This window comes from Rhea pennata, chromosome 5 (assembly GCF_028389875.1).
Source record: "Rhea pennata isolate bPtePen1 chromosome 5, bPtePen1.pri, whole genome shotgun sequence".
Classification (NCBI taxonomy): domain Eukaryota; kingdom Metazoa; phylum Chordata; class Aves; order Rheiformes; family Rheidae; genus Rhea; species Rhea pennata.
In genome coordinates, this window is record NC_084667.1 from 56,567,124 (window position 1) to 56,592,513 (window position 25,390).

General features: G+C 43.8%; 1 protein-coding gene across 2 annotated transcripts in view; it reads right to left on the minus strand.

Annotated features, from left to right (window-relative positions):
- Window positions 1-293: 293 nt before the first annotated feature.
- CCDC85C (coiled-coil domain containing 85C) overlaps window positions 294-25,390 on the minus strand; it is a 115,578-nt gene continuing 90,481 nt past the window's right edge. The window contains exons 4-6 of one of the 2 annotated variants that reach the window (XM_062576813.1): window positions 12,000-12,095; window positions 4,758-4,856; window positions 294-3,020 (exon numbers count right to left, since the gene is read on the minus strand). In XM_062576813.1, coding sequence (XP_062432797.1) covers window positions 2,931-3,020; window positions 4,758-4,856; window positions 12,000-12,095 — 285 coding nt within the window. In that variant the 3' untranslated portion in view covers window positions 294-2,930. The remainder of the gene's footprint in view (window positions 3,021-4,757; window positions 4,857-11,999; window positions 12,096-25,390) is intronic. The other variant, XM_062576814.1, reaches the window with a different exon arrangement.

Sequence of the window (25,390 nt, forward strand, 5' to 3'; positions counted from 1 at the left end):
CAAGGGATGCTCCCCTCCAACTTAATGTCCAAAGCTCCTCAGGTAGTTTTCACTGAAGACTTAGCACATAGTTAAGTGAATTTAAATATGCATATAAAACTTCTTTTTAGACAACTGAAAATTTAGCACCCAAGTCATCCTGTAAAGTCATTGAGTGTCATTTTTCTCCAGGAAGACACTTTTTAGTTCAAATGGAGCTAGGTATGAAGAGTAGCAAGCTTAAAAAAAAAAAAAAAAAAAAAAAAAAAAAAAAAAAAAAAAAAGGAAAGAAAGAAAGAAAGAAAAGAAAAAACAGCATATACAGCACTGTTATGTTCTTCTGTTAAATCAAAAATGCACACCTTGCCTCTAAGGCTTATTCTGCCAAATAAAATCATTAAAAAATACAGATTATACCCTACAAATATATAGGTTATTCAACTGAACTAACTGGCTGCCCTGTAAATTGGCTTTTTAGGATTTATAAACCTACTGGACCTTGATTACAGCACTACATCCCTTGTAGGTGAGATCTGCAGGTAGAATGAAACAGACTTTGCCTAATGTCACCAAATAGATTTTGAGAGAAGTTTTGTAACGGCTATGTTTGTTTGAGAGCTTAATGGTGAGACTAATACTCTGATTAGCATAGCTCATCTGGTTGAGAGGACCTGCTAGTCTAATATACTCCTAAAATAATAAGCATGTCATCAACACAGTTACTTCCTACAAGTGTTGGTAATGTTTACATTACTTTAGTTAAAACTCACTGGCATAAATTAACCTGGCTCCCAACATGCTTAAATTCTCTGTCTTAATCCAGAGATTAGTTACCATCAAAATTAAAATGGGCTAATGAGCAGATAAAGAAATCCTCTGTTAAACATTAGATGTTAAAGAATGATGTGTCTGATTTGCCTTTCTCTGGAAGGGGCAAAAGTCACCTTTTCTGATATGAAAATCGCAGGGTATAAATCGTACAGGAGGAAAAAAAATAATCAAGGGCTAGTAGAAACTGGAGGGCAATAAAAAAATAGGCAAAACAAAACAAAGGGGAGGAAATCAGGAATCTTCTACAGAGACAGTCATATTCTAGAATTGATTTTTCCAGACTTACACTGGATGCAAATACTTCCTAGAGTTACAGTTAGCCAGCTCTCTATCTGCTCACTCAGCAATAGTTAAGAAGTAAGTTACGGTGAGTGGCTGGGTTGAGTTGGGCAGAGTATCTTCTTGATTTCTTCTTTTTTAAATAAACTACTCATCTTGACACATATGTTTTTGTTTCTACACCCCATAATGAAGTGGTTCTTACACTTACTGGTTAATATGTATTTTTGTTATATTCCTTATATTTTTATTGGCTATAGACCAAGCTTTGACACTGCATGTTAGAGTTTTATTACTTGCAAGCACTAGTTCCTTGTTTTTTTGTTGGTGCTCCTTATCAATGTAATAACAGTAGTCAAGAATTCAACTAGTTGAACAATTTTTTTTTAGCAGCAAGACCCTGTCCAGCTAATTCAACCGTTTCTTACAGAGAATAAAAAGAAAGTGGTTAGGTTTGAAGTCATTAAATCTTCAAACTAATCACTAAGACAATGCAACTTTTGAAGAGGAGATGTTGATCTTTACACATGCTAGTCTTTAACATTATTTAACACCAATGCGTTTAATAACAACACCCAGCTTCCTTGGACTATTGGGAAAAGATGGGAAGGAACGTCTACTGAAATACAGGGCCAGTTGCTATGACAAATTGGAAAAGAAAGGGTGTCAAATTCTTACTACACCTACACAAGCAGCTACACCACACTAACAAAATATAAGTCCCATTGTTTTTATGTACAACCATTTGAAGAAGGAAAAACGCACTTGTTTTGGTTTATTAACAAAAATAAAGCTTCAATAGCAGCAAGTAATCTTACCCGACAGCCCATGTTAATAATCCAGTTTTTATTCAGCTCTGCGAGGTTGTTGTTTGGTTACCTTACACAGTAACCAATATAAGTGAGGGTTCCAGCAAAAACATTTTAAAAAAATATCCAAATCTTCCGTATGTGAAAGATGAGCTGCTGTTGAAGATACTGTGAAAGCCTTAAGTGCTGCTAGGACGGCTGTTTCTGCTGAATTAATAAAAGCTTTACAGCAACAGCGTTGCTGTATTTGTAGGGAATACTGGTGTCTGGCTAAGTGACTTCAATTCATTCACATTATGACTACTGAAATTTAAGTGTCATTTGTTCATGGAAAATCAGTCATTAACAGCTCATATGGAGTCTCAAGCTTTTCTGTATGCTTGTGAGATGAGTACCACAGTACAAAGTATGAAGCGGTAAAAGTGTTTAATCCCTCCGCTCAGTGTTTTACACAGCGCCTTGTGAAAACAGTCATATGTCATTCCCCAAAATAAGGACCTCAAAAAAAAAAAAAAAAAAAAAAAAAAAAAAAAAAAGAAGTAGCAGCTTAGGAAATTGGCAGCCCGTAAACCAATGAATCCAAATTGCTCTTTCCCTGGAAGGTTCCAAAAACGTGCTGCCTGGAGCCGCTAGCCTAGTTATGAATCAGTTAACAAGCAGGTGGACAGAAGCAATACAAACTGTGACTTCTCTGCAGGTTAAGGTTTCTTCTTGTTCTTTTTAGAAATTCTCTCAAGTTAATTCTACAAACAGACCATACAACAAAGCAGGTTTGAACTACAATACAAATGATGCAAGTCTGGCATTACTGAATGGTTACCCATCAAACGTTGGTTCCAGAGCACCACAGCCTGAAATCAGGCTTTTAGCTGCCATATTTACACTATTGACAGTTACAAAAAAAGCAAAAATAGGAAAAAGCCTGAAAAAAACAACTCCCTCCCCCCCAATCTCCCGAAACAGGTAGCCACAAACAGTAACTCTCTCTCTTTTAGTCTTCATGGAGTCACTTCCAGTCTACGGATGATATTCCTACAATGGACCTTTGAACTGGTTTCCCGAAAGATGTTGCCTGATGGAGGGTTTGGAGCTTGCAGCATCACCCAGCTTTCGCCAGACAACCTGTAAGAAAAAATAAAGGGGTAGGGGAGCAAAAAAAAGGCAGGAATTAAAAATCAGAATGCTGATTTCTAGTATTCGTATGAGTCAAAACAAGCGATTTCCTAGAGCAGCACTGTAATTCTCAGTAGGGCCACTAGATGGCATATATGCACCAGTTTACAAGGAAAAGTCATTGATGTGTTTTTCTAATTAGTCTCTCTCGAAATTAGAACCATTTTTGCCTTGGGTAATAATACAAAGTAAATACAGTAGGTTTAGAAGTTAAGTTCAATGGCAGGTCAGCCCTATCATACTTACAAAAGTGATGTTACCATGAACTGAAAAGGTAATGAAAAAGATAATGGTTAAAATTGTGTCTATGACTTTCTAAAAACATAATGGCCCTCTCTAGGGCCATTGGGGTCAAAGGGGCTGTTTTAAAACTAGAAGAAACTGCGAAGCACTTTATAACCACCTACATAAAATCAGTATTAAAAAAAAAAAACAGCTGATGATAGACAAACATAAATTAGACCATTTAGGCAGGGGGATGAAGTTAGGGTGTTTTATCTTTCCCCTCTGCATGGCTACAAGAGAAAGGGAGTATTAAGCAGACAAAATAACAAAAAAGCAGGCGCTCATTTATTCTGTTCTTAGTGTTGCTTACAAAGATATAGCAACCTAAGGGAAATGCCTTAGCCCTTGCCAAAGATTGCTTTAGAAAAGCATTATCTTGTTCTTTCTACCTCCCACTGTATCTGTAAAGATGCAGTCACCAAAATACGATAGTGATGCCCTCCATAGTGTGGCTTAATGCTATAGCACTGTCTTGCCATCACAGTAGTTTTGCAAGAACTCACTGCAACCAATTTCAGAATTTAAAAGGAGGATTAGGCTTCTCTCTGCTGCTGTGATGCACAAAAAGGTGCCACTTGTGTTGACCTCCAATCTGGACTTCTAAAAAAGGCAGCTCTGTAAGCACCCTCCTCCCTGCTGCGGGAACTACTGTTACTGTGAAATAGCAAATCTCCAACTGCACATGATGCTCAGTTTGAGCAATGTTCTAGCAGAAGTCCAAAATTCTTTGCTCAGATCCAATACACAGCCAAGGTATTTCTCTTATTAGTAGGGTAGACTTGAAATTGGAGGTAGCGGCACAGCAAGCAAACACTGCAGAGTAGAGTTTTGGGACAAATGCTCAGTGTATGGTATGTGGCAAGCTCAGTTTACAATGCGGTTGCTAAACAAGTTTGTGGTACTAAAGGAACCACACGCACAATCCTGTTGAATGGCTTCAACCAGGAAGCTTCTTCCTCTGACATCAGTTTAAGGCTTAGGCTCAAACCTATTCAAGCTCTTAGACTTAAAACACAGCAGACAAATTGCTGCTCTCAGCCCAAACTGAGTCCCTAAAGGTAATCAGATTCTGCCACAAACAGGAGTCTTCCCTGAAGTCCCACCCTGGCAGAGCCTTTTGCAGAGTTATCAGTGCCCAAGACTAGTCCACCGTTCTGTCTGCACCTGCTAAGGCAGCACCCTGGGAAGGATCTGCTGAGCAGAGGCTGCTCCATGCAGTGAACAAGGCAGTCAGGTTGCTGATACCCAAATCAGTAGTCAGCAGAGCCTTGACTCTTCCCTCCTTTCTGGATTTCCCCTGCGGATTTCATGTCAAATGCTTACATGCAGAACAGTGCTCCTCAGTACTTATAACAAAAGAACACAACAAGAACCACTAAAATTATTGAGAGAAATGATTACATTGCACATTTCACGAACAATCGCTTTCTCCTTTTCACTCAGGTCTTCTTCATAGTTATCTTGCATTTGCCTGTCCAAATTTTCATGGACCTCAAGGACCTACAGACAAACAATATTACAAAAGCATTATGCTCCTCAAACAGTTAACAGTGTCCTCAACAATGTCATTAACCAGTATTTAAATTGGCAGGATTCTTAAAGCCTTGAGCTTTAGAGCCTCACAAAGCTAAATGTGAAACCAAGTTTGGCCCCTTCATCCTCCCACCCTTCTCCTGCAAGGACATGTCTCTCTCCACCACCTGCATGGTGTGACTAGCACCAGAAGAGCAGGGCACCATGGCACCATTTGCATGGCTCTGATCAGCCATGAACTTTGAGATCTTAAAAGAGACAATTTCACTCACCTTTGCTTGAAAACTGCTTTCAACCTCTTTAGTTTCTCAGAGGAACCTCTCCAACACCCATGAGGACAGTGACTGAGAGAGAGAGGGGCTGTCATCACAGAGGCCAGCACCCAGTGAGCCCAGAGTGATTCCCTGCTCCTGCCGACTGCCTTTCAGGGCTGGATCAGCCAGGCTGGGCAGGAGGCGGGGGGTTGAGTAATATTGTTGCACCCCAGGCTCCTGAGCACTGACTGCAGTCCTCTGAAAGCTTCTTTCCCAACAACCTGCATGCTTTGGTGAAGCATGGTCACAGTCGCTTTGTGCTATAGATGCTCTCTTAAAATGGACACAATCACCTTGACTCTCCAAGCTTTAATCTGCTAGACAGCACTGTTTGCACAGCACAGGGCAGTGCCCTTAACAGTGCGCTGTGAGGTGCTTCGCTGCCCCAGCCACCAAGGCAGAGCCCCAAATGAGGTGTCAGACCCTGCGATGGAAACCAGCCTGGTTACAATCACTGTCCCTAGCATAGGGGAAGTTCTGCCATGTTTCTTCCCATGGAGCCCCAGTCCTGTAAATATAAGGGGCCAATATACAAGTGTAGCCACACAGACCCCTAAAATTTACCAGCTGTTAAATGGGATCAACTGGTACAAATGTGGATGAAATTCTGCATATCCCTACTGACATCTTTGGGCCAAGCCTGTTTTGTTCTACACGCGCAATTCTATTTTATTATCTTTCCTCTCAGGACTGGCCACATATGACATACAATGGGACCACATAGATGCCTGCAGCACCGTACCCACATGAAGTTTTGAGGAGTGAAGTTCTAGCTTTCCTTTATGTCCCGTTTGGGACTATGCAGTTTTTCCACAACAATAACGGGAGGAAAGCACTGCAAAAACAGGAAATGTGACTGTAAAGACACAGAAATGGGACTGCAAGAGTTGGGCAAGGGGGAAGGGCAGGGTTTGAGCTCTCCACAGAGTTTTTGATAGGCAGCTACCAGGATCATCAGGCTCAGCTGTTTCACCAGGAGCCCATGGGAGCCAGCACTAGAAACAAGCTCAGTAGGCTTTGCTGGGTTCCCTTGGTTGATCCAGACAGTTCATGTGTAACAAGCCTGGATTTACAGTTCTCCAGGCATTAAAAGTCAACACAGTTTACAGCAGCCAAAGCATGCAAGAAAGCTCAGCTCTGCTCTCAAGTTTGGGAGGTCACACCAGCTTACTGGGCATTTCACAGCATGGGAGGCTACCAGAATGGCTTTAACCAGGTTTCCTTGCAGGAACAAAGCAGTTATGGCTCCAGCATTGAAATCTCAGGTCTGAGAAGTCCAGTGCTAATGCACATGGAGCCCACATACTCCACATGGCTGGGGGCTGGGGACATATTTACAGGCTTGCATTAGGAAGACGAGCAAATCTGCTGTGAAATAACCCCAGAACACTCAGCAAAAAATAAGGGAAGCATCCTGCCTGTCACCTACTTCTCCAAACTAGATTTTGAGTTGACAGTGGTTGGAAATAGTGTTGTTTCTCTTCTTCTAAGGAAAATTTTTGATTTTTAACTTTTTTTTTTCTTTTTTTTTTTTTCCAGATAACATTTAGAGATATATTCCCCAAGCTATGATCCCCAGGCCATAAATGGCAGACAAGAAAACCGCATATGGCTCAGGAAACAACTGTTTCAACAGTAATATGCACCAACAGTGTTGTACAGCTGTTGTGCACACCCCCATGCTTCCCAGCACCTGGCACCTTCACACCAACACTTGCAGCAGGCTCAGCTGGACGCCAGCCCTGGCTGCCAGCACAGCCAGAGCAACAGGTAGCTCCCAGCTGGGCCACTGCAGAACAGCACCCATGGGAGGTACTGTGCATGTTTTCTAAAAGTGATTGGGTGGTCCTTCGATGAAAGAGGTTGAAGCTGACTGAGAGGTGGTTTAAAATGCTGTGGTAAAGGCAGCCTTCATTTCCAGGTGGAAACATGCTCATCCACAGAAATATCCCCTCATGCACTTTCCAAAAGTCTTCTCATACATTCAAATAGCTTCTCTAGACAAGTATGTTGCATGAAGCAGTCATATCACAGTAAGACTGCATCAAGACTGCACTGGTACATTTGCACTGACCTACATAATTCACCCAGGGCTTTGGCACTGATGAAAAATGTGATCATCTCAGTGTAAAGGCTGAAAGATCCTGAAATCATCCAACGCCATCAAATAGTGCATCATGTCTTATTCACCATCTGTCAGATATATCCGCAAACATAAAGCACTCTACAGCAGGTATATTTGCATGCATAGGTATTTGCATATCTACTAAGGAACTACAGACCTGGATGCAGGGATGGGTTTCACTCTTTGCTGAGGCATACAGCATTGATTGCTCTAAGAAATGGGATACTAGACTTGATTATCTGTTGGTCTGCTTCAGCATGGCAGTCTTGTTGTATTCTGACTGCTTAACTTAAAAAATAGGTCATTCTCCTAGGGCTCTTAACCTACTTCTCAAATGCACCGGCTAGTTTAACCAACATATCTGGGACCAATCTTTATACAAATAAGAACATCCCCATCCTTTTTATGGGAAGAGGAAGGACAAGAGATATGCAAAAAACATGTAGGAACTAACAAAGAGAACATCTATTTTTTGCAAAAGAGGAGGGAATTAATTATTGATCCAGCTGGACTTGCACATCGAACTTACTTGTCTGGAGTCAGTATATGCCTCCAATGCTTAGCGGCAAGAGCAACCGCCTGCACAGTCAGACATCAGCACAGTGTGCCAGGAATGTGTGTCGAGCAGCTAAGCACTGGCTTTGTCTACAGGGCAAGTGTCAAGGACAACTGTGGTTTAGATTAGTTAAAGATCACATCAGCTCCAGCTTCTGCTTCCACCAGCCATCAATCTTGCAGGCACAAGAGTCTCAGAGGAGAAAAATAAACTGTTTTTCTCTGACTTCCACTTAAAGTAAAATTGCATTCACTACTCCATGAGGTGTGAAGGGGTGATGCAGCCCATTTCTTTCAGTGGAAATGTCTTTTAATGGTGCGAACAGAGCACAGCCAGAGCCAAAAGCTGCTAAGTCAGAAGTTATGGTTGTATATCATTTCTGAATGATGTGGGACTCGTTAATCCTGGAAACCATCCCTCTCCACAGGTCAAAGCCCATTTCTGGATAGATACCTTGTAAAGATGTGTTAGCATCTTGGACAGAGAAAAAGGGAATCAGGAGGGTAAAACTCAAGAGATCTAATCCCAGAAAGCTGTGCTGGAAGAAAACAAATCCTGAAGAGCAAAAGCACTTCCTGAGGAGGAGGATCTGTTACTGCTGACCCAGCCCCATTCATTTTCAGATCCTGCCAGGTGTCTCCTCAGCTACTAAAGACACTAACTGCAGTTCACAGACTGTGTGTTCAATTTGCATCTAACGTCAGAAACAGGCTTCCTTGTGACTTCTGGCATGTACCAACCGAGAAACTTATAGAAAATGGACAAGTGTATCCTAGGCTCCAAGAGGCTAATATCATCCTCTTCTTGCTTTTCATTAATTTTCACTGACAGAACACCTAAAGCTGTCCTGGCATTTGGCCCTTTGATGATCTGTCAGTGCTATGTTGTCTCCCTGGATGAAACTTCAGCTCAGGCTGGTCCATCCTAGGCCTGTGGCAATTCCCAAGCTCCTGGCAGGTCATGGAGCATGGCCCTGGGAAGGACAGATGCATAACCATTATCAACTGCTCCTTCTGCTTTTCTGCAAAAGGGCTCCACAGCCTTACCTTTTTTGAGATAATTTCTACGTTAAACAAGTAACTATGAACATGCTGTGCCTAGCTGCAGATGCACATGCTGCCTCATCTTGCTTTCTCCATGTTGGTATGTAAACTGTGAAGAACACCTCAGGTATATTTAGTTCTCTTTCATCACTGAATTGAGCCTGTGACCAAGACAGCTTCACCTCAGTTACCCAATCCACTACATCCACCTCCTTTCTGACTTACAGTACTGGCCCCGCATGACCACTGAGCTACCCTCAGTGCATTATAAAAACAACAAACTCTCAACAGTCTGGATCACTGCGATGAAACTAAGGGCAGTACTGGGTATGGGGCAAGCATCTCTGTAACAGGAAGCACTGAGATTAAGGAGTGCTCTCCTAAGGATACAAGCCTCATAGACAGTATTTGGTAAGTCAGCTGGACAAAGCATTGGGGAACACAACACAGTGAACAGTCCTACGTTGGCAGAGGAACAGACTAGACACCCCACTCAGCCTTTTCCCTGTGGACCAAATCCTGCCTTCTCAACACCCATGGGAGTGACTGAATACCCACTTGATGGTTCTGTGCAAATCAGAGAGATGTCACTCCTGGGGAATTGGATTGTGGGCTAAAAGTTGTTTCCTTACATTTGCCTCCTCCCTGTCTCCCCCTGTCTTTAGCAGGTTTGTTCAGCTCCTAAGTGCTTTGATGTTCAATGAGATACTGAGATGTAGCATATGTACCTTTTATTCTTGTTAGCGAGAACAGTTGTTAGGAGTGCCAACCTGTCATCTTGCTCCTTATTTATTAGGTGTGAATAAACAAAAACTATTTCAGAAGAAAAAATAAAGAAAATCCGTAAACATTCTCAAGAAAGAACTTCGACTAAATCAAAAGCAGCCCTTCAGCCAGGAGGCATTCAGCTGCAGCAAAAAGCATAGGGGACACCCTCACAGATGGGCACAGACGGAGGTAAGTAATCCAGCTCTCGTAGCTACTCAGACATACACCAGCTCTCTCCTGAAAATCGTCCAGATCTGTGCGCAGTGCTGGACCCCTAAATAAGCACAGCGCCTCAGTTGCCTTTGCTTGGGCACCCAGCTGTGATGCTGTGCCCATACAGCTTCTGGACTTGCATCTGAGCAGCCCAGAACACAAGCTGCTCACAGGCTTGCAAACTTGCATCTGTCTCTGCCTTTCCTAACAAGGAGCTAGCCTGCTACAGCTTTTTTCTAATATTACATGTCATCTATTCAAAGCACAGAGTCTCATTTGTAGGCCACTCTCTTCTCTTCCCCAAGGGAAGGCCAGGTGCTGTATCATATAGGCTGTGAGTGGTCTAACCTGGCAGCTGCTTCCAATTCCCCGCATGCTGCAGCTGGCACTGAAAATGATGTCCAGTTCCTCTAAGTACAGGTAAGACTTACTCCATATGCATGCCATAGGCAAAAAAAAAAAAAAAAAAAAAAAAAAAAGTTATCTTCCATCTAGTTTAAGATCTGTGTCCAGAGACCAAAAACTACAATTTTTATGTGCCACAAGAAGCGGGGGGAGCAGAAAGGACAGAATGCCACAGTTACGGAAGAAAAAGCCTTGTGCACTTCAAAATAATAGTAGTAGTCTCGAAGGCATTGGTGGCTTGCATGATTACAGTAAATGCAAGGGAAACGGGACCAGTGACCAGTGAAAAGGAAACCTGGTACAAGTGCAGAAAAGTGAAGGTATCATATGGTTCTGCAACGTTATGGATGGCATCACAGCGTAACAGATACACTTATGTACAGGAATATTTTTACCAACAGGTGAAATAACAGCATAGTGCAGGATGGAGCACAAAAACTTTCAGCTCACACAGAACCATTCAGGGCAAGCAGAGAAGAAACTTATCCAGAAAATACTGGAAAAATATATGTAGGCAATTGAACTGTTGCTTGTTTGGTCAAGGTTCCTTTGGGATGTACTAAAAATTCTATTAAAAATACTTTTTAATCCTTGTTGATGCTGGAAACCTAGCTTTTGAGATGCACAAAGTTGTATGATCTGGGTATATAAAACCTCAAACAAGCTGAAAACATCAAGATTTCTGTTTTGAATGAACTTTTTATCATTTGAATTCAAGTTTGATCCAAATCAAACCAAACTTTCTTTCCTTTCATAATTCCTTATACATCATAAATACATAGATTAACTACTTCAGAAATACACATGGTGTTTCTCAAACTTAATATCCTCTGAGGATCTTGCCACTGCTCAGTGGAACTGATGTTCTTGCCAGCTGCACTCCTGCTTCTCCTGACCTCTCCTAAGGTCTTGGCTTTACCACTACCACCTCACATGTCTGTTTTGGAGCCAAACTTTGTGCCATTTAGATGTCAGATGTGGAAACACGCAAAGTAAAGTGCTTTGTTAGCACTACTTTCTTGTAGCACAGTCTAAGCTAGTGCTGGTGAATCAATCCCACAGCTGAACCTTTTCTCCAGCTTTCAGCCCTGGAGATCTGAGACCCTGGGAATGTTCCTTTGATTTTGTAAAAGCTTTTTAAACTTGTACAAAACTTCTCAAGTTCAACAAATCAATGGATATGTGCAAATCAGTATATTCCAACCAAAACCTAATTTATTTAGAGATTTTCTAGCCCTCTTTAAGATGTCCTGAGAAGCATTTGTATTTCTGTGTCTTTTAGATACCCAAAAATAACTTGCTTAGCTGTTAAAGTATGTAACACCAAACTATTATATTTTTCCTGCTAATGGATGGTCACTAGGACTTCAAAACTTCTGTTTCTTCAGTGCAGTTTTCTTCTTTATCTCAGCAAACAGGGAATGATAAATAGAAAGGGTATCCAACACCTCCAGCATCAAGAGTTTTTGCTGAAGGTCTCCCACCCAAAAATCAGTCATCTGCACAGTTCAGCATCTTGGTTAACTCCATTGAAGCAATCATTATTCATCATGATATAAATCCTGGTAAGCAGTAATCTGCCTGAGTACTAATTTTCTATTTCTAATTGTCATGATTTCATGAGAACAGAAAATATCCAGTTATGACACTTCTGTGCTTGTTGCAATGCAGTCTAGGTGTCCTTACCTTCATAGCATGTACAACAGCCTCTGGTTTCTGGCCAACAGGGACATACCCTGCTGCAGGAGAAGACCCAAGATCAGATGTCATGCGAGCTGGTCCCTGTTGGAATAAGGACAGTACACATGATTTAATTCCCTTTGAGAGATCTAAGAAAGAGGAAGAAAATATCCAGAAAATGCAAGCACTAGCTGCTCTCAAATTCTATATCCTTCAGCCACTTGCAGAGACAAAAGACATGACCTCTTCCTCAGAAGCCATTTCGTTTTAATTCCATTTAAGCCTAGCATCATTCAGTTGAGGTATACTGAGGCAGAAGATCAACTTGGTTTAAAGCTAAATCAGTTCAAGAAACCTTTTTGGTCATTTAGGATACAAAGACAGGATCAAACAGTTCTCATCCTTCTAGCCAAGGGCACAACGTAAATAGATGATTTTCCAGCATAAGCTGGTCATTTCTAAGAAGTTGTAAACATGAAAGAAACAGTTGGCATAATATTACAGCTTTTTTGGCAACATTTTCACATGGTGATCAAGTACTAATCTTCAACTACAGAGAAAATTATGAAGGCAACCTTAAAAGAAACAGATGTCCAAAACGAGTATTGGCTGGAGTAGTTTCCAAAATGCTGGCCAGTTCTCCTGCGGGGAGGATCCCATCAGGAAAGATACAGAAGTTAAATTTTACAAAAGATTCCTATTCTCCAAACAGCCTTGTAAGCACTTTTGATAAGACTTTCCTTTTTTAAAGACCTCTGTCTTGGATTATGTGAGACACAGTATCTTTACTCAGAGAGATGTGCCCTGCCTGTTCCTAATATTTGTGCATTTGCACTGTAGCAGTGGAAGAAATCAACAATGAATCCATTGACCAAACTCATATTTAGTTTTCATGGCCTTTAGGAAACACAAAGAATGATTATACTGGGGGCTTGTGAAAGTAAATTAGGATGGCAGAGTGGTATGTAGCACCATTAAAGGAATGCTTTCACATACAGTGCGTGGGCCACTTCAGTATCGTCTTTTCCACATTTCAAAACACAACGTTTTAAGCCTCGTCCTCTCACTCTGCCTTCTAAGCTAAGGCAAGTAAATTAGCCATGTGAGAAAGAAGGACCAAAGGAGGAACACTTTGCCACTTCTCAACTTTCCAAATGTTTTAGATTTGGGGGGCTTTTTAATTAGTAAAAATAAAGTGTTCATGTGTGAACAGTAAAGAAAAGGATGGGCCAATCCATTAGGCCAAGGACAAAAACAGCGTGAAAGACATGGAGTCTTTCATGTCTAAACCACTGGTCCGTACTTAACCTATATAATGACCAACCGCCATTTACTCGTAATAGCTTCCCACCAACCTTTATGAACTGAGTTGCTGGTCATATGAAATACACATGAAACAATCTTCTTTTAAGGGCAGGCATACCAGGACAAACAAAATTAGAATTAGTAATTCCACAATAGATCTCCAAAGAGATTTAACAGACTGCCAAAGCTTAGAGACCAGGTGACACTCACAGGCTGTGCATGCACCTGGGGCTGCTGGTGAAAAAAAAATTGTGCGTTCCTGCCCTGGCTGTGAAAACTGTATGGCTACCTGGAGGACATGGCCTCAGCTATCAAGTCCTTTAATGTAACATAGTACAGGCAGAGGCTGGGGGAAAGAGCACCAGAGACTGGATCTACCTCGTCTAAGACTGCACAATTGGTTGCAAATTTCTCACAGAGCTGGTAAATGCAATGCCTTGCAGAAGCAGTCTTCCACAAAGGTCAAAGACAGCAATACATGCATAGCTCCTTTGGCTTTAGCATAAAAACTGTCTTCTCTCCATGAATGATCAAGATCAGGACAATTGAAAGCAGAACATTTGGGATTTTCTGGTCATAAAACCATGCTTGATACAGATCTTCCCCCACAGGCCTCACTAGAAGAAACACAAGAATACCAAGCAAAGGTTGAATGTCTAATATTTCTTCTGAGTTAAGAGTAAATTGACAAAATAAGAGGAATCCTGCTGGATCCTGCAGCTGACAACATTTTAAATATGTTTTTCTGACCAGCCTGGAGTAGATTATAGTTTTGGGAATGTCAGGCAGCAATAGCTTCTCCTCATAAAAGTGAAATCACTAATGAGCAACTAAGCATTTACATGATGATAGCCATCTCATAAAGTTATTACAGAATACCTATGAAACCAGAAAGATTAGAGAGAAATATTTTCCAAAGAATTTGATCATACTTAATGGATGATTGACACGACAAAAAGACTGGTCATTACTTGTACAAGTGCAAGCAGAGTAATACACGGTGTATATTGTATCACACAAAAAATGCTCCAAGTGGCAGTTTCCTGCTTGAAGGAGTGACTGATCTGTGGCAAAGGAAATCAGCTGAGCTCTACTTGAATACAGGTAGAGATTTGACTCAAGAAGACAAAAGTAACGTTAAAGAATGGGAATGCAACAAAAAATGGGGTAGTCTCAAACTATCAGAGCCTCAAAACCAGATGATTCATTTCTAAAACACACATGATCCTTGATTCTTAGGCTAGAAGCCAAAAAACCCCCCAGCAAACTGCAACCCTGTCCAAGTTGCTGAGAATAATCCTCCCCGATGGCAGATAACTATGTAACAGATTCTTCAAGGAAAGTGCACAGAATGACCACATTGCCAGCCCTCCCAGCTGCCAGCCACAGAGACCCCCAACACCCTGAAAGAAACCTGACATCATTCGTACAGAAGACCAAATACACACATGAAGAAAGCAGAGAAGCAGACCAGGATCTCATCCATATCCCTAGTTTCTGCATCAGGTAAAAATATCCACATGCTGATAGGCAAAAAGCAGTACTCTACACTGCTAAGGATGCCTAAATATTTATCATCACACTTACAGTTTTATTGTATAGTTGCCTCCTTAGAGAAGTCTCCAGACACAAAAAAAGATAAAGGGTCAGTGTTTTGTAAAGGATTTAGGTGCTTAATTCTCCCTGATTTCGGTGCAGTTTGCAAAAATGCTTTAGCCAAACTCATCCGCTTCTTGGGCTGAGGCAAACAAGAAGGAGGTCAGACAAAAGGAGTCTGTAATACTCAAGAGGAAAAAATGACAATATAGTCAGCAGGATGCATGGTCAGCTTTGGAGGATGGAGTAGAGGAAAACGGGCAGAGTTCACCGACAGTGTTAGCTGAAGGGGAGGAAATGGAAGGAATTGGAGATAAGGTCAAGATTTCTCAACTGGAAAACTGCCAACAGTGAGAGAGTAGGGAGGAAATAGGAAGAAAAAAGAGGATGTGCATACTGCCCAGCAGCAAAATAAGTGAGATGAAACACAGGGGAGCGAAAACAGAGATAGGACATTAGGAAGAGGACAGGAGGGAGAGGGAAATCTCTGGAAGTCGGTGTTCAGGTAGCTGAAATCACACAGGAGGAGGAGATTCTTCATGCCTAAAATAGACATATTTGGAAAATTTGGGTCAAGAACTTCCATGGTTGCACCCCAGCACTGTATCTCATCTATTCTGATGACCTCCATCACTGTAGACTGTAGAAATCTATGCCCTTCCTATTCCTTACAGCTGACCTTTTCATAGCCATGGGAACATGACTGACTCAGCAGCCTGCCGGATAATAATAATGAGGTTAATCTAGTTACATCCTAACAAACAGAAATTCTGCATTTAAACAAAAAGCAATGCAGTGTGTGTTGTGGGACATGTATCATTGACTTTCATCTCCGTGTCTGGTTTGGTCAAACATGCACTCTCTGCATTAGGCAGATGTCTGACTTTTCCACTTGGGAGGTTTTCATAGCATTCAGTAGCTCAGAGATGGTTCATTCTCCATCCTCAGACATGTGCCTGAAGTGCCACATAATTATATAAATGCATGGTGATAACAGATAGTTCAGAAGTCAACAAAAAGGATGACATATTTATAATAAAGCTGTTGAGAAATACAATCTTGATTGCTTTTCTAGCTTACTTCTGCTGAAGTTGAAGCAACTAATGAGAAGCTGAGTCATTTCAAATGCAAAGCTTCTTATTCTTTTTGGCCCTGAGTAGCTTTGGAGTTGCTTCAAATTTACAGCAGCAGAGCTGAAACTAGAAGTTAGCACATTTAATTCAACAGTTATACAATGAATTTGTAATTTAGGAAGAAAATGAATGTACATTTTATGATGTGGCATCAAATGATCACCTAGGTAGAATTACATTGCATGCCTCTTTCTGTTTCATCCATAACCAGTTATGCTACCAGAAGAAAGGACTGTCCAGTGGTGAGAGTATTAGCCTAAGACCAGACGGCTCTCAGTCAATATCTGATGCATCACAGAGTTCCTGAGGCCTTGGAGAAAGTGCACAATGCATGATGTTTGCTGAGTACCCCACCTCTGAGGCCAGGAGGAGCAAGATGCCCTTTTCCTGAGACACATCTTTAGGAAGTGAATGGCCTCATTGCCAGGTGTGAGAACTACATGCAATCCAGATGTTAAGTTGCATGTGACCCATCTGACATTTCCTAAGTGGGTGCTTTTGCTGCTCTGCAAACAACTGTGGCAGTTCAGAGCTTCAGAGACTGTTGTAGCCTGGATCTCTATGAGATTGCCCCTGGAGAGAACAGTCCTATTTCTCCTGTCAGGACACTGCAAAGCCCAGAGAGGCTCATGAGCCTCATCCAGGTGCCTCCTGGGTGGCAAATCCTAAGTACCCAGCACCTGTTCCAGTGAGAGAACCAAGATGAGAGCTATTCCTCCACCTCTCCTGCTTTCTCTCTGCATAAAGTAATGAATCACCTATTGAACTCCCTTCCCCAATTCTGTTTGAGCCTCAAAGACATGCAGCAGTTCTCTGAAGAGCTCCACAGGATGCTCCTCTATTGCCACTCAAACTACAGACCCCCCCTCAGAAACCTCTCACAGGAGCCTCAACTGCAGGGCTTGGGATTCAAGTCTGATGTCTGTTTGGGGGTTCACAGTGCAGCTGTATCATTAATAGACTAAGAAAGGAGAGAGGAGCTCTGCAGTCTCTTATGTCAGAGCATCCATTAAAGTGCTATGCTACGCAAAGGAGATAAATCCTCCAGTTCTCTATCTACTAAGAATTATGCTTGACCTGGTGATGGCATCAAATCAGAAGCAGAAAACAAACCAAATAAAACTAGCCTCAATGCACTCCATGTGCCCAGAGCCCAAAGATGATCAGTCAAGCAGCAGTGTGTGCAAAACAAGAAAATCTGAACACTACCAGTATTGGCAATGATCCTTTCTAATCTGACACCAAAAAAAACCAAAGAGCAGAGCCCTTAACTGCAGTTGCTTGAGAGCACCTGCTACTGTTTAGCCAAGTATGGTGGTGCTGGGATCGCACAAGACAAAATTGCCTAATGAGTCCCTGTTGGCTCTATCCAGTTGTGTGGGATGTGGTCCAACACAGATGCGGAAGAAACACGGTTCTCAAGGCTCCATTCCCACATGTTCAATGGAACAAAACTAGTAAGACTCACTGAACAATACACATTGGGAACTCCTGGCAATGACACACCTCTGGAGGGGCAAAATAAGGCTTTAAAATATGAATAGTTCTTAATAATAGTGGGAATACTTCAGAATCCAAATGTAATTTCACCTCCAAGAAGAAAAGAACTTAACTGGGCAACCAGAAGTGTCTGGTTTTTTTAAAGGTTTTGATTTGGAAGTTTAAAAAAGCAGCACTGGAATTGTGATAAATAATATCTGCTTGATTCGGCCAGGAAACTGAAAAACATGAGACTTTGGTCAAGAGATTAAAAACTCTTTATCTTCAATCATATTCTGTGTTTTAATTACATCCTCTCCTACCTCAACTCCAAGATAGCTGTTCCTGGTCTGCAGGAAGTCTGCAAAAGAACCAGCTAAGTTTCAAAACTGAGAGGAAAACTTCCATGCTGATTTTGCTTCACAGAACAGCCATAGCCCAGGCACTGAGAGTGTTACAGACCAAAGTGGAGCATGCACGCAAGCATTGTTGCTCCTGAACTTCACATAGTTTTGCCTTCTATTAATTTTTGTCTATGATTTCAAAAAAAGCAGACATTTAGGATTCAAATCTGGTTAAGTAAGCCACAATGTTCTAATAGCATACCTCAGACAACATTAAAGCTAAATGGAATCATATGAGATACTGTGAAGTTTTTATTGCTGAGACAGAGCAAGGAAAATTACATTATAGGCAGGCACTGCCAGACAACTCACAATAAAATTCCCAGGCACGTATATTTATTTCACTGTGGTTTTGCTTGTAGCCTGTCTATCCATGTTTGAATTATACTACAGCCTTTCCTTAGCACTCATCATATCCCATCCAGCTGTTTTACATAAATATTGGTGCCTGCGCTGCTCCATAAATTAGGAGCTGTTGAGGGACAAGAAAGAAGCAGTAACGTGCCCGCAGCCATGTGGAAAGATGCTGGCAGAGCCAGGCAGTAACATGGAAAAGCCTCGAGTTCAACTGCAAACTTCAGCCTTGGGTGCTAAGGCTCCTGAAGTCTGGGCAGAACGGAGAGGCTCATCCTGTTCTGCTTTTGTGAACCGGGCTTCTGGTTACAACGTTCAGAAAGCATCTGAACAAAACCCCACAGGGCAGGTTCACAGCATCACACAGACTGATGCTTCTCTGCTGCTTTCTCCCTGCTCTTCCCTCTCTCCTTCTTCCCTGCTACCCAAATGCAGCTCTCATCTCCCAGCCCGTCACAGTACCCCGCTATCTCCACAAGTGCAACAGGCAGTCAACTTACCCCATGGATGGGGAAAGGTTTGCATACATGACCATAATTTCCAGCATTTAATATTAAACAAACAAAATCAGGAGCATCGCATGTGGAGGAGCGTGGCAGCGTCAGAAAAGCATTCTGAAGTGATGCCCTGTGCAAGACCAGCTCAGTGAGGGACCCAGCCTCGGTGTTCCCCACTCGGCACACCATGCTCAGGCACATGGATGTGCTTGCAGGCACCGCTAAAGTAAGCAGGGATGCCCGCTTCTGCAGTGGCCTGACTAACAGACTGGGAAACACGATGGTTCAGATTTGCTGACATCAAAAAAATGGGAAACCAGCCCAGGCACAAAGGGATCCTAATCCACGTGCCTTGAACTTGCCCCTTTTCTTGACTTGTGCCACAAACAAGTAAGAACAAGTACCAAACTGCTGTTGGGCAGGAGATGCTGTCTTACCCCAGCTAGCCGGACCCTGAGCACATGAGCAAGATTCATCAGTTTAGCACCAACATCTCGCATAGCTTCATGCCTGGAGAGGAGCACAGTTAGAGTTAGTGTTTGGAAAACACGCAGGGAAAAACAGCAGCATGAAATGCACTAGGCCAGTCTTGCCTGAGAAGAATATGGCACTGACCCTTGCGGGGAACCAGCCAAAACCCTGAAGCACGGGCTCCTCTTCTCAAATGTAGCACGAGCAGCACCGAGAGGAAGCAGCCCAGCTCCTGCTTGGCTTATGCAGAAAGCTGATTCATTCAGAAAGAGAAATCTCATGGCGTATCTTTCACACTGAACTCAGTGGCAGCCCAAGGAGATCGCACCAAAAAACTCTCCCGCTCTCTTGTGCTAGGAGAAAAATCCCCAAACGTGCAGCTCTAACGCCATCACACTGACCTGAAAACCTGCCCCAGCACCAGCCCCAGGGCAGGATCGGTGCAGAAGAGATGCAGGAAACCTGCTGTGCTCAGACGGGGTATTTTCTGCATAGGCGCTTCACTTTTTTTGAGACCATCAGTCTCAAAAATACTCCAAGTCCTACAAAGGCAAATCAGAGCATCTAACTGTGGATCCCTGGCTGCTCTGCAGCCCGGGCCTCGCTCCCCTGCCTCCGTGTGCTGCACAGTGGCGGAGGGGTTAATGGCTGAAACAAAGAGCCGGTGCTGAGCAGCTCTGAAGCGTGACATGATTCTCAACCAACGTTTCGCCTTCCCCTCCTTCAAAGCCCTTTCCTCCCCTTCTGCATCTTGTCATGTCTGTAGCACACTTCTGCCACCGTACACGGTGCTCTTAAAGGAGACTGGCTCCTCTTTTGGCCCAATAGGGACAACTTCGCCTGGAGATGACCTGCCAGGGCTCCTCACTGGCTGCAAGAAGGTGATTTCCTAGGAGGTGACACCAGATGACCAGCACTAGCTCTGTAACAAGCCACCTTGCCCAACGCTGTACAAACTACAACCTTTCTGCCATCCTGCTCCTGGTGGTGCCTTACCTCCCATCTGAGCACGTGAGACCTTCCCCAGGGCCAGAGAAGACCCACACCCAGCATGTGCCCAGTCTGCTGGGCAGATGACACAAAGCAGCAGTGGCACTTTATGACTGTTGTTATGAACCTTCTACACAAAGAGGCTGCCAGCATCCAACTCCAATCCAACCAACCCACCCCTCCTCAGAGCTAGGCGGCTGCACTGCCCCACGTTCCCAAAGTCATAGCACGCCACTTCACAGCTGTGAGCACTTGACACCCTGCCACCATGCGCATGGGAAGAGACATGTGGGAGATCCTGCAGAAGGGACACCGGCTCCCCCCAACAACATTGTCCCGCAGACCTTCACCATGAGTGGGAAGCCCTCAGTGCTTGGTATTAGCATCCTCTCTAGCAAATCAAGAGACTTCATTGCAGATGCTAATCTCCTTCAGCATTACTTAATTTGCTCCCTTTAATCATAGCAAGCAGCTGGTCATGTAAACATTCAAATCCATGAATTAACTATTGGGTCCACACAGGAGCCAGGCAGAGCTCAGACACCACCTAGTCAGACAGTGTGCATCTTCAGGGCCCTGGCAAAGTTTAGTGAAATCTACTTAAATAGCAAAAAGGGCTTACATGGTCCTTTTGATTAATAAAGAAACATTTGAACTGTTTCATTGATTTCCAGGGATAAACATCAAGGGCACCCACAAAGGAATAGCTCTTCTCCTCCCCAGCAGGCACAACACACCGTGCACTGCACGGGCTGTGCTGGCATATCAAAGGAAGGGGAGCTCTGCGGGGACTGCTCAGGACAGAACAAACAAAGTCAGGACATTGTTTGCAACTGGATCTCATCTGCAAACAGGAAGAGTGTCTTTTATCAGCACTGAGCTAATGGTACATCACAGTTGCAGTCCTGGGAAACTCCGTAGCACTTGCAAGTCGGTGAGCCAGCTTCATCCGGCAGCGGAAATGGAAAGGAAAGCAGTTGTTGTTAGGACTTGCAACTGTGCTGCAACGCTGAAATTGGTGTATGCTGTCGAAAAGCACCACTGAAAGCTTCGGCAGCCCCTGGATTACGAAATGGTTACCAGTAAGACATACTGTAGAGCAGTTTCAGCCCGTAATTACCTGATACAAATAAGCAAAAAGAAATCTATCTGCTGCTGACGGAACTAACCCATGTTTTTCCATGGACAAAGTGCACTAACTCTGACTGACTCATAGGGGCACTATCACCATTAATATTTTGCAAAGTGTTAGTTCTTTGATTAACTTCAAGCACATTCAATATTAGAAGGAAATAGCAGGTATTTTTCAAACACTCCTGATTTTGAAGTGCACCTCCTGATTTGGGCCTGGCCTGGCTGAAAAACGTGTCAGTGCTGGAGGACACCACGCAGATGCCTGCTATGCTCCCCTGCACGTGCACGCACATCTCATCCCTCTGGGTTTCCATGTCGGCCGGGCTGCTTCAGCCGTGGCCGGCAAAGCAGCTTCCTGGAAAAAACCCTATGGCCCAGGCCAAACGCTGACCCTGTGCTAACACTGGTGCCGAATGAACGCGAGGGTCTACAGCGGACATCAACGTAGGTGAAGCTTTGTCCCACATCCTGCGGTGACCTGTAATGGTGGGCTCAGGATACGGGCTGTCAGCCCCCCTTCTGGCTCATCGCAGCCCCCAAACTTTGTGAACGCCTAACTTTGCGCTGGCTGGCTGTCGTGAGGAGAAGAGACACCCGCTGCTCAGAGACATCTGAGTAACCGCTGATGAAGGGCAGCTGCCTTTTAAAATGTACTGGCTTATTCTCAGCTGCTTGTAATGCCCTCTCTGAAGTTTTACAATAGCGTTCCCCAGGCTGCAAATCCTGCCGCTCTCCTGACAAACCCTTCACGTCGTTTCCCCCTCTGCAGCCCCTCTTGCTGCAGCGGCAGAACGGCTGCCTCGAGTTTCTCCCTTTGTCCGCTCAACGGCGTCCCGGTGCCACCGGCGCAGCCAGTGGGAAGGAGCTGCCGCCCGCCGCGCTCCTTGCCCGCCGGTTCCCCTGCGTCCGGAAAGGTACCAGGCTGGTCAGGCGGCCGCCGCTGCAGAGCAGGGGCTGCACACTGTCAGGGAGGATTTGGGGAGCCCCTCACCTCGTGGGAGCTCCCGACCGGGCCCTGCGCCGCGGAGAGCCGGCCTGAAGATCCAACCAGTTCCCTGGTGCTCGAGGACGGTGCCTCCGGAGCAGCGAGGCCCGAGAGCTGCCTTTGGCTCTTCCGCATGATTCTTCTGGACACCATCCCTGATATCACATGAACAGTAATCTTTGAGTGTTTAAAACTTGATTTTGCAAGTCAGGCTGGTGTTAAGATGCCCAGGGAGGAATGGATTTATCCTCCGCACATGACTAACAGACTTGTCCTGGGTCCCTCCTCGCCAAGGACAGGCTTTGGCCACATTTAACTTCCAGCTCTGCTCATGCCAGGCTAATGCAGACGCTTAATTTGATATTTCCCCTACGGGGACCTGAGGGAAAGATATCGTGTCATGTTCTCACTTTTCTTCTGCCCTAACCTTCACATCAAAGAGGTTCAAAGCCACCATCTTTCCTGCTACAAGGGAAAGACAGGACTCATGGAGCACAAGGTGTAGCTATTACATGCCATCACACCGCCCTCCCTCACCACTGCAACGGCAGGCTCAGGACTCCGCCAGCACGTCAGCTAGGGAGTCTCCTATCATCCCTTTCCACCCTATCTCACAGCTTCTTTTTACACCTACAGACCACAAACATTTGGGTTTGTTTTTATATCAGTGTACATACCATATGGCAAAATGAAATACACTTTTCACAAGTACCTTTACGAGGCAGAGCTACGAAACATGGCTGGTTATGACAGTGAAATCAAGGAAAAGTGAAATCAAGGGAAAGAGCCAAACAAGCAACAGCAGCACCAGGCAAGCAGCAGTGGGATGCTGCAGCCTAGCAGTCACTGCGACCACGGGAAATTTAGTTCCAGGCGCAGCCTGTGCATTTTCCATGCCACAGTTACTGGATGAAAATGCAGATGCAATGAGAGGCAGTGCTGGGAAGGCAGAGATTTAGCACTGCTCAGCTGAATGCCTACCTCCCAGCTACATAACCACACTTTCTCTGCTTATTTGCAATTTCTCATAGACCTCATTTTTTTTATGGGGTACAGATTTAGCAGGGAAAAGATGTTGTCTCTTCCCAGCTTGGCCTCTAGTCTAAAACAGACTCCTGAGAGATGTAAGTTTGAACATCCCAAGAGGGAAATCTCACTTTTCTCAGGGGAATTTTATCTAGTCACTAGTGACCTGCGTAAAGGATGGGCAATGGCAGTGTAATCACTATCTTCTCAAAGGAAGGTGCTTCACTCTGTCCTTCCAGAGGACATCTGCAGATGCTCCCCCCTGAGAGGACTACGGTCTCTAAATCTCAGATGAACACAGGCACCTTCCTCCAGCCTTGACTTAAGAGTATCTTATGGGGCACTGTAAGGAGCTGCTACTACTCAGCAAGTCACGTAGAAAACTACTATAATGAAACTCAATACACAAACCTAATGAAGGGGTGGGGGTTTTTAAGCAAAAACTCAGTAACTCTGATTCAGTCTTGAATAGATGTCACCCACCCTCATATCCACAAATTCACCAAAAGGTGCTTGTCTGCGTGGTCTGGTCAGAGTTGCTGTGTGCAACACACAGGGCAAGGGACACCAGCTAGCAAGTCCTACCAACATCCTACCAACAGTGAATTGGCTTTTGGTCAGATTTTTATACCCTTTATGAGTCACCAGTTAGCATGGGGCAATCTATCAATTCAGTATCTTGCTTACTAACCCTGCATAAATCCTAGGAAGGCTGCTGCCTGTTGTCTCCTCATTTTGGGAACCTGAACTAAGTCTTCCTGATAAAGTAACAGGAAGCGTAATGGCATATCCATGGGGTAACCTTACTGCCATTATCCTGTTATCAGGGAATGAGTCTTCTAGTGACAAGCCATCTGTGCTGTGGCCTTATCAGAGCACAGACCTTCTGGTCCTCATGCAAACAACGCATCCCTCGCATCCCTCGGTGTTTACCCATTTGTCTGCTGTCAGTTGTCTCTTGTGTTATCAGTGCAGGCCATTCCTTGCTCTAGTGTTCCTTCTGGCATTTTCATACATTTCCATCCAACTAATCCTAATATTGCTAGTACAAATCTCTACAGTCACTTCCAGCAGAAGCAGAATTCTTATTAAAAATCACTTGAACACTCTTTGCCCATTTTAAGTCTAAGTCAGCCAGGCTGGCTCCAATTGCTAATAACAAGCTTGTTCACTAATAATATTTTATGCCAATGCAGATAAGTGGCTCCCCCTCAAAAAAAAGGGCTTATGAACTTGTCAAGATGAGCTACCTCCAACTCTAGAAATATAAACCTTAAGACCGCCTTCCAAGTCTGGACACTCAAGATGTACCTGAGGCCCGGCCGCAGGGTAGTGGGCAGGAACATGAAGTGCTGCAGGGATTGCGTGTACAAGTCAGAGCATCAAAGTAATGGGCAAGAACATGCCAAAAGGAGTGGAGAAGAGACAGAGAGGCAAGTTCTGAGCTGTGCCTCAGCTACAGTATTTTTCGTCAGCTTTGCTACAGAGGCCTCAAATGACCAAGAAATCGGTAACTGAGATTTTACTCCTTAAAAAAGAAATTGATGAAACATTATTGTTAGTACCAAAAACACAGCCTTACCACCGTGGATGGGGATCTTCCTTTCCTCCTACACATTCTCTCAGTGTCAGAAACAGTATTAAAAAGATTATTAGATATGCACAGAAGATCAAGCATTGTGTATGCTAGCTTTAAGGAAAGACACAGAGATTTGAGAGCTGATACCAAGTATGGACAATTCCACCTCTCAGTCTTAATTCATCATTAGCTTACCGCTACAGAAAGCCCATGAGAGAAACAAGTGAGCTCTTCAGCAGTGCCATAGCATTCCAAAAATTAAATATCGCCTTTTAGTATGTACCACTGGAGGATCCTGCAGCACTTAGCGCTATTTAGCTTAGTGATAAACAATTACCTCAAAACCATGCTATAGAATGGGTGACTTCCCACACAATTCCTTAGAGGGAAAAACTGAGACACAGAGAGCTGAAAGAAGCTGCACATGTGCACCGAAGGAAAGGC